General features: G+C 72.8%; 2 protein-coding genes across 2 annotated transcripts in view; one reads left to right on the plus strand and one right to left on the minus strand.

Annotated features, from left to right (window-relative positions):
• The window catches only part of H696_02739 (hypothetical protein), a gene marked incomplete at both ends in the record, with an annotated part of 14,949 nt that extends 14,805 nt beyond the window's left edge, over nt 1-144 (minus strand). The window contains one exon of the mRNA XM_009496644.1: nt 70-144. Coding sequence (XP_009494919.1) covers nt 70-144 — 75 coding nt within the window. The remainder of the gene's footprint in view (nt 1-69) is intronic.
• A 172-nt stretch (nt 145-316) lies between these two features.
• H696_02740 (hypothetical protein) lies at nt 317-9,261 on the plus strand. Its single transcript, XM_009496645.1, has 18 exons — nt 317-592; nt 760-1,249; nt 1,401-1,534; nt 1,860-2,157; nt 2,387-2,885; nt 3,053-3,493; nt 3,767-3,921; nt 4,091-4,356; nt 4,545-4,631; nt 4,844-4,976; nt 5,077-5,268; nt 5,426-5,952; nt 6,069-6,780; nt 6,885-6,996; nt 7,079-7,188; nt 7,471-7,685; nt 7,810-7,948; nt 8,124-9,261. The coding sequence occupies exons 1-18, from the start codon at nt 536-538 to the stop codon at nt 9,206-9,208; spliced, it is 5,652 nt and encodes a 1,883-aa protein (XP_009494920.1). The 5' UTR covers nt 317-535; the 3' UTR covers nt 9,209-9,261.
• Nucleotides 9,262-9,294: the final 33 nt, after the last annotated feature.

Raw genomic sequence — 9,294 nt, forward strand, 5'->3', positions numbered from 1 at the left:
GCCGGCCCGGAGCCCCCGGCCCGCCCCGGACCGGCCTCCTGCCGCGGGGCCGGGGGGCGCCGGTTCCACCCTGCCGGCGGCGGCGGCGGCGGCGGCGGCCGGGGCCGGCTCCGCGGGAGGGGGCCCCGGCGCCACGGACGCCATTCCGACAAGGCGCGCGGTCCGTCGGCAGCTGGCCCGCGATCTGGAGGGCCCGCGGCGGCGGCGGCGGCGGCCGGAGCCAGGAGGGCGCACGCATTTGCGGGCCCGGCCCGGCGGCGGGCGAGGGCCCGGGCGCGCATGAAAGCCATTGCCCCCCCCCCCCTCCGCTGCTGCCCTTTGCCTGCTTGTTCGCTGTCCAGTTGGGTGCTTCCCCCTGGCGGTCTCCTCGGACTTTTTTTTTTTTTCTTTTTGCCCGCGCTCCCACCCGTGGACGTTTCCCGGCATCTCCCCCCTCCGGCGGGTCCCGTACGCCCCGGCGCAAGGCTCTTTCCCCTCCCTCCCCTGTCTGTGTCCCTCTTCTCCTGCGGCTTGATCGGCGCATCCCCCGGATAGCATGGGTTCCTGCGCGCCGGACACGGCGGGCCCGGTGCTTCGCCTGCAACAACCCGATGTACGTGCCCATATGGGGGGGGGGGGGCCGAGCGTCTGCGGCCTTGCTTCCTTGGGGTGGTCATGTGCGCCGGGCCGAAGTCTAATGCGGGCTGCTGCTGCTTTCCTTTCCTTCGATGGCCCTGGCGGCGGTGCCGGGGTCCCTGTGGCGCGCCCCGCCGATGGCAGGGGTCCCTCCTGGTGGCCGGGGCCGGGGTGCTGTCGGAGCTGGCGGCGCTGCTTCGGCCGCTGGGCCGGCCGCATGTGGTGCTGGTGTCGGATCCGGATGTGGCGGACGCCGGGCTGGTGGCCGCGGTGCTGGAGGCCCTCCAGCCGGCGGCCTGCCCGGGGGCGGCCCTTCGGTCGATCGCCGATGGCGGGGGCGCGCGGCTGCCACCCGGCGCCCCCGGGGCGGCGGTCTTCCTGCTGGACCGGGTGCCGGCCGGGGCGGCCGGGCTCGAGCCGACCAAGACCCGCGCGCAGAAGGAGCGCCTGGAGGACTTTGTCCTGTCACTGCCCGGGGCCGGGCGCGGGGCCACCCTCCTGCTGGCCATCGGCGGGGGGGTGGTGTGCGATGTGGCTGGCTTTGCGGCGGCCACCCTCTTCCGCGGGGTTCCCTGGGCGGCGGTGCCGACGTCGCTCCTGTGCATGGTGGACGCCAGTGTCGGCGGCAAGACCGGTGCGTGCGGCGGCTTGGCCCTTGGGGGCAGGGCTTTCTTTTTGCTTCCCTCAATGGGCCCTACTCGCCTGCTTGGAGGCTGGCATGCTGACCGAGCGCCGGCCTCGGCATGGGGCCCCACTCCGCACCGGCCGGTGGCCACATCGCCCAGGCGTCAACACGGCGGCTGGCAAGAACATGATCGGCGCCTTTCACCCGGCGGCCGTGACGCTGATCGACGTGCCGTGGGCATTGCCGAGCCTGCCGCACCGGCACTTCCTGAATGGCCTGGCCGAGGTGGTGAAGGTGCGTGCGCGGGTCCGCGTGGGATTCTGTCGGGGCGGCGTGCGAGGGGCAGCGGGGCCAGGCCCGCCGGCCATGGCTGGCATGCTCTCCCTCTCTTTTTGTCTGTCTCCTTTTTTTGTTTTTTGTGTTTTTTCCCTCTTGCTCTTATGTTCTCTCTGTCTCTCATGCTTTCATACTCTCTCTCTTGCTCTCTCTTGCTCTCTCTTGCTCTCTCTTGTCCTCTCTTGCTCTCTCTTGTCCTCTCTTGTCCTCTCTTGTCCTCTCTGTCCCTCGCACTCTCCTTTGGCCATGCCGGCCAACCTCGCGGATGGACCGGGCCACACAGGTCGCGGCGCTGGCCTCGGCCGACCTCTTCGCGTCGCTGGAGCAGCAGGCCGAGCGGCTGGCCCGGCCGGCTGACAGCCGGGCCACGACAGCCGACTGGGAGCCAATCGTGCGGCTGGTGTGCGAGGCCGTCCGTCTGAAGGCGAGCATCGTGGCCGGGGACCTGCGGGAGGAGGCCCACCGGCGGGCGGCGGCCCCGGCCCCCGGGGGCAGCCTCTTCCGCGAGGCGCTGAACTTCGGCCACACGGTCGGCCATGCGGTGGAGGCCCTGGCCGCCGGGCGCCTGCTCCACGGTGAAGGTGCGCCCAGGCGCCGGTCGCGCGCCCCGGCGCAAGCAGGGGCCCTTTTCTCCCGGATGCGAGCTTGCCGGGGGGGGGGCGGGGGTGAGGGGCTCTCTTTGGGCCGCGCTGGTGGCACCGTGCAGCTGACGTGCTTTTATTCCCTCCCCCCCTCCCTTCCTTGCCTCCTGTCTGGGGCGCTCGTCCTGGCCGGGGCCGGGCATCGGCCATGCGCTGTGGCCCGTGGCAGCCGTGGCCATTGGCCTGGCGGCGGAGTCCGCCATCGAGGTGCACCTGGGCCCGGGGGAGCGCCGGCCGCTGGCGGCCGCGGCGGCCCTGCGCATCGGGCGCCTGCTGCAGGGGCTCGGCCTGGAGACCGCCCTGCCGGGGGACCTCTGCCCGGAGGAGGTCCTTTTGCAGATGGCCCGCGCGGACAAGAAGTCCGCCGGGCTGCTGGGGGCCGGGGCGCTGGCGGACGGTCTGGCCCCGGCCCCGGCCCCGGGGGCAGTCGGCCCCGTGCCGGACATCCGGGTGACCCGGCTGCTGGACATCGGGCGCGCGATGGATGGCGGGCGCGCGGGCCCGGTGGCCCCGGGGCTGCTGGGCTTCGCCCTGAGCCGGGGCGCGTGTTTGCGCCGGGCGCCCGGCGGCCGGGCCGACGCCGGGCCCCTGGAGCTCAGGGTCCCCGGGAGCAAGTCCCTCACCAATCGGGCGTTGCTGCTGGCGGCCCAGGGCCGCGGGGCGTGTGTGTACGTGGTGGCGGTGCTGCCTGGTGGCCGGTCGGGGGGCGGTGCCTTTTCCTCCTCCTTTTGCCTCTTTCCCGCTCCTCCCCCCCTTCGCCGCTTTTCCGCTTGCCAACCGCTTTGCCGTGTGCTTGCCGTCCGGCTTTGCCGCTGCCTCGGCCGTCGGGGGCCAGGCTGGAGAATGCCCTCCTCTCGGAGGACACGCAGGTCATGCTCCGGGCCATCAATGGCGGGCTCTTTGACGAGCACCCCCCGGAGGGCGGCCTCCTGCGCAGGGAGGCCATCTGGCAGGAGGACGGGTCGCTGCGGGTGTCCACGCGCCATGAGCCCGGCCCCGGGCCGGCGCCCACGCGGTCGCTGTACGTGGCCAATGCCGGGACGGCGGCCCGGTTCCTGACCGGGTACCTGGCCCTGAATGCGGCCACCGGCCAGGCGGGCCGGGTGTCGCTGCGCGGGTCGGCGCGCATGCACGTGCGCCCGATTGGCGACCTGACGGCCGCGCTGGCCGCCAATGGGGCGGACATTGGTGCCGCCGGGTCGCCGGGCTGTTTGCCGGTGGACATCGCGCGCGGGTCGGCCTCCGGCGGGGCGATGGCCGTCCGGGCGGACATCAGGTATGCGCGGATCGCGGGCCGGGGTCTCTGCTGGGCCTCGCTCTTTCTCTCTCTCTTTCTCTCTCTCTCTCTCTCCTTCTCTTCCTCTCTTCCTCTCTCTCCTTCTCTTCCTCTCTCTCTCTTCCTCTCTCTTCCTCTCTTCCTCTCTCTTCCGTTCTTCCTCTCCCTCTCTTTCTGCCCCTTCCCCGATGTGCTTGCTTTTTTTCCCCTCCCCGCACCGGGGCGCCGGTGGTGTGGTCTTCTGACGTGGTGCCCTGCCGGCCATGCGCCAAGCTCGCAATACACGTCGGCCATCTTGCTGGCGGCGCCCTTCGCCCGGGCCCCGGTCACATTGCGCCTCCTGGCTCGGAAGGGCGCCGGGGCCGACCTCGCCTGCGGCCGAGTGACCAGCCAGCCCTACATCGACATGACGGTGGATGTGATGCGCGGTGCGTCTGACATCAGGGGGGGGGGGGGGTGCGCAGCGCGCGCGGTCGGGGCGGGCGCGAGGGGGGCGCGGGGCGGCGGGCCGAGGGCGAGGAGAGTGCCGGCGCCGCGGGCCCGTGCTGGCTGCTGTTGTTCTCACCACCGGAAGCCCCGGACCGGGACCATGGGCAGCCTTCGGCCTGGAGGCGCACTCGCTGCCGGAGGATGAGCTCCCGGGCCCCGGCGTGCCGGCTGACCAGGAGGCCCGGCTCGGGTATGAGGTCTCCCGGGCGGCGCCGGGCCACACCAACCCGAGCTCCTATGCCGTGGCGTGCGATGCCTCCTCCTCGACGTACCCGCTGGCGGTGGCGGCCCTGCTGCCGGCCGGCCGGGCGGTCACGGTCCGCGGGGTCGGCGCCCGGGACATCCCCTGGCAGGGGGACGCCGGTTTTTGCCATGTGCGTCCTGCATGCCTGTGCTGTTGCTGCTGCTGCTGCTGCTGCTCTTACCTTTGGCCTTGCTGCTGTTGCCTCCGGTGCTGCGACCGCGATTCCCCACGATGGAGCTCGCTTGACTGACCCCCGGGCGATGTAATACCTGTTTGCCTGTCTGCTCTACCCCCCGCCCCCCCCCCCCCGGATGCCAGCTCCTCGCGCGCATGGGCTGCGCCGTGGACCAGACGGCCGACATGACGACCGTCACCTCGACCGGGCAGCTGATCGGCGTCTCGGCGGTGCGTCTGCCTGCCCGCCGGGGCCTGGCGCCTGGCGCCTGGCGCCTGGCGCTTGGCACCGGGTGTCCCCGTGCACCGACATGCGTGTAACTGACCCGACCCCTGCCCTGCTGCCACTGCGGCTGCTGCCCCTCCCTCTCTCGCCCCCTGGCGGGCGGCGGATGCGGCTCCTTGCCCTGCCCCCCGCCCCCCTCCGATGACCGCCCGCGAAGGACATGTCCGGCATGACGGACGCCTTCATGACGGCGGCCGTGGTGATGGCCGCCGCGCGTGGCCGATCCACCATCACCGGCATCGCCAACCAGCGGGTGAAGGAGTGCGATCGGATTGCGGCCACGGCGCGCGGTATGTCCGGCACCAGGCGGCCCCCCAGCGGCCGGAGGGGAGGGGGCTTCATTTGACCGCCGTGTGACTGACGCCTTCCGGCTGTGTTCCCCTGGTGCAGAGCTCCGCCGGTGCGGTGTCCAGGTGTCCGAGCTGCCGGATGGCCTGGTCATCGAGGGGGCGGACCTGCTGGCGCCCCTGGCCGACCGGGCGACCGGGCCGATTTTCATCCACTGCTATGATGACCACCGGATGGCCATGAGCTTTGCCGTGCTGGCGGCGGTCCTCCCGTCGATTGTCATCATGGATAAGGGTGCGCCACTGGCCCGGGCCCGCGGGCTGTTGCCTTTTTTTTTTTCCCCTCTTCGGCCTGCTCGCCCACATGCGGGTCCCTTCTCACCGTCCGCGCCTGCCTGCCCGATGGGGGGGAATGTCGCGTCCGTGGCCGCGGGGCCGCTGGCCCGGCTCAGAGTGCGTGCAAAAGACGTACCCCACCTTCTGGGGGGATATGCGGGCCCTGGGCATGGTGTTTGATGCGCCGGCCAGCCTGCCGGCCGAGGCCCCGGAGCCCGGGATGCTGCCGGTCGGCGAGGCCCCGGCCGCCGGGCCCCCGGCCGCCGGGGGGTATCATGTCCTGCTGGTGGGCATGCGGGGCGCGGGCAAAACCACGCGCGGCCGGCTGGCGGCCGGGCTGCTGGCCTGCCCCTTCTTCGATCTGGATGAGCTGCTGGCGCGGACGCTGGCCGGCGGGGCGCCGGAGCCCGGCGACAGCGAGGAGGCCGTGGCCGCGCGCACGCGGGCCGCCCTCCGGGCACTTGTCCATGCCGAGGGCATGGAGGGCTTCCGCCGGCGTGAGGCCGCCCTGCTGGCCGGGCACCGGCGGTGGCTGCTGGCCCGTGGCGATGAGGCCCCCGGCGTGTCGCCGGTGCTGTCGATCAGCGCGTGTGGCGGTGGCCTGGTCGATTGGGCCGCCAGCCGCCAGCAGCTGACGGAAATGGTGCATCCTGGGCGAGGGGCTGCCTTCCTTCTTGCCTTCTTTCTTCGCTCCGGGAGGGCAGCCTCTCCCTTTCCCTTCCTTCCCCGGGCCTCTCGCACAACTGACGCCAGCCGCAGCTCCAGGATGCGCGCATTCGCGTGGTCTTCATCGACCGGGACCTGCGGGACATCGAGGCTCTCCTGCAGGCCGAGGCCCCTGGGCCCGGTGCCGATGGCCGGGTGGACTTGGGCGAGGCGCCGGGTGTGACCTACCGGCGCCGGCTGCCCCACTACCTGGGCCTGAGCCATGCGGTGTACCCGGCCCGGGGGCCGGCGTGCGCCGGGCCGGCCGACGACGCGGCCCACTTCGCCGGGTTCCTGGCCGGGCTGTCGCCGGCGCGGCCGCCTGGCAATGCGCTGCTCCATGTGGGGGACCTCCGGCCGGAGGTGGTGCCGCGGGCGGTGGCCGCGATGGGGGCCCGGGCGGCCGTGCACCGGGGCCACTCGGCCTTCCTGACGCTGACGCTGGCGGACTACCGGGCGCCGGTGCCGCACGCCGCGGACTTTGGTTTGGTTTTTTCCGGCGCCGACGCGGTGGAGCTGCGCCTGGACTGCGTGCCGGGGCTGGCCGCGCCGGAGCCGTGCCGCTGCCGGCCGGGCCCGGCCTACGGCCCGTGCTATGGGGCGGGCCCCGGGGCCGGGTGCCTGCTGGCCATGGTATCCGAGCAGGTGGCCGCCTGCCGGGCATTGCTCGCGGCCCATGGGGCCGGGGCGATGCCCCTGATTGCCACCCTGCGGACCGCCCGGCAGGGGGGTGCCTTTGCCGGGTCCACCGACCAGGCGCTTGCTGGTGCGGAATTTGCTTCTCTCCCTCCGCCCCTCCCCCCCCTTCCGGCTGCCCCTTGCGGCCAGGCCTTGATGCTGACTGTGACACGCTGGTGCATGGTCCGGCAGTGCTGCAGCATTGCGCGCGACTTGGCTGCCAGTTCCTGGACGTGGAGATGGCCCCCGGGGATTACGGCCTCCTGGCGGGGGTGTGCCCGCTGCAGGGTGTGCTGCCCTTCCGGTACGCGGCGTCCCTCATGCCTGCATGCCCTGCCCCTTGCATGTGTGTGTATCCTGGTCACTGACTGCGCTCGGCGCCTCAGTGTCATTGCCTCCTTCCACACGACGGACCCCGGGTTTGACTTGTCCCAGGCCGAGGCCCTGGTGGCCGGGCTGCCGACCGAGCTCTTCGGGCGCCTCTTCGCCGTCAAGGGTGCGTGCTGTGCCTCGGGGCCGGGCGGCTCTCCTTGCGTGCCTTGCGGGTGTGTTGGCCGGCTGACTGACTGTCTTTGCCTGGCCGTCGGACGCGCATGTGTGCACGCGAACGCATATGCGCACGCATGAACACATATGCGCACGCATGAACGCATATGCGCACGCATGAACACATCGGCCCACATCTGCACACATCGGCCCACATCTGCACACATCGGCCCACATCTGCACACATCGGCCCACATCTGCACACATCGGCGCACATCTGCACACACATCAGTTGTCGCCCCCGGAGTAGCTCCATTGCGTACGCGGGAGTTCCGCCAGCGGGTGTTGCGCGCGGTCGACGCACGGGCTCGGCTTGCCGGGCAGGCATACGCACCCCTCTCGGTGGTGGTGGAAACCGGCCCAGCGGGCCGGCACTCGCGCGTTCTCCAGCGCCTCTGCCTGCCGGTGACGCATCGCCTGCTTGCGGCTCCCGGCGCGCCGGGACAGGTGCGTAGCTGGCTGGGATCCCGCTCCCCTCCGCGCCCCCTCCCCCCTCGAGAGCCTGTGTCTGACGCATCTGCCAACCCACTGCCCGCCTCGGCCTCTCGGTGGCCCTCCTGCCTGCCGCCAGCTCTGCTTGCGGACGGTCAACACCCTGCGCCGGGACCTGCAGCATTGTCGCATGGCGGTGGTCGGCTCGCGGGTGCTGGTTCCCGCGCCGGCCGGCGCGCCGGTGGCCGGGTCCCTGTCGCCGGCCATGCACCAAGCAGGTATGTCGGTGGCCCGGGCCTCGCCTCCGGTGGAATGCATGGCTGCCTGGCAGGCAAAGGGCGGGAGGGCCGAGGAGGGGGGGGGGGGGGGCAAAGGCATGGAAAGCAACCGGGGACTAACGTGCTGCATGGGTCGCCGCGGACCGGCGCGGGGCGGGGCGGGGCGGCCCCCCAGGCCTGGATGAGATCGGCCTTGCCGGCCGCACCTTCGAGGCCATCAACGTGGACTCGGTGGACGGGCTGTGGCCTGCGATCGAGGGCGAGGAGCCGGTCACCCGGCTGGCGGTGACGATGCCCCTGAAGCGCGACGCGGTGCGGCACTGTGCCGGCGGCCTGTCGCCCGAGGCGCGGCTCATCGGCGCCGTCAATACGCTGGTGCGGGCGGCCGGCAAGCGGGCCCCCGGGGCCGGCGAGGCCCTGTGGACCGGCGACAACACCGACTGGCTGGGCGTGGCCCGGGTGGTGGGGCCGATCCTGGCCCGGGCCTGGTCGCGCCGGCTGACCGAGCGCCTGGTGCCGGAGGCGGCCGGGCATGTGGCAATCGAGCCGGGCGCCGCCGGTCCGCGGCTGACGGTGGTTGTTCTCGGGGCCGGCGGCTCGGCGCGGGCGGCTCTCTTTGCTCTGTGCTTCGCGCTGGCCCTGCCGCTGGATGTGCTGGTCTGGTCGCGGGGTCTCGACACGGGCGACCCGGGCGACCGGTCGACCGAGGCCCTGCTGGGGGATCTGCTCGACTGGCGGCCGGACGGCCGGCAGCCATGGGCCCCGGCGCCGGGGGTGCGCCTGCGCATTCTCCGATCGGCCGAGTCGCCGGCCGGGCCGGTGGACCTGCTTGTGAATACCCTCCCGCCGGGGGCCTTTGCCGAGGCCCCGGGGGCCGGGGGCCGGGTGAGGGCCCTGGTGCGTGGTCTGGCCCGTGCCGGGACCGGGGCCCTGGTGGATTTGGTGTACAATGCCGGCCGGTTTGCCGGGGATCCGGCCGGCCAGCCTGGCGACACGCCGCTCATGGGGCTCCTCCGGCAGGAGGGGCCCGCCTACCGGGCGGCCGAGCGCCTGAGTGCCACCGACCCCGAGGCTCGGAGGTGCCTCGGGCAGCGGCTGCTGCCGCAGGCGGCCGGCCCCGGGGCGCCGGTCTTCATTGACGGGACGCTGCCGCTGCTGGAGCAGGGGATCTCGCAATTCCAACTCTTCAATGGGGGGCTGCGCGCGCCGCGGTGCGCCATGCTTGGCGGCCTGGCCGCCGGCCTGGCAGGGCAGCGCTGACCCACACGGGCGCGCCCGGGAACCGTGGAAGGAATGAAGGCACTTGTGTACGAGCGAAGACATGGTATATTCGGTTTGCGGGGGGG

Source organism: Fonticula alba (genome assembly GCF_000388065.1).
Source record: "Fonticula alba strain ATCC 38817 unplaced genomic scaffold supercont2.4, whole genome shotgun sequence".
In the NCBI taxonomy this organism is placed as follows: domain Eukaryota; order Rotosphaerida; family Fonticulaceae; genus Fonticula; species Fonticula alba.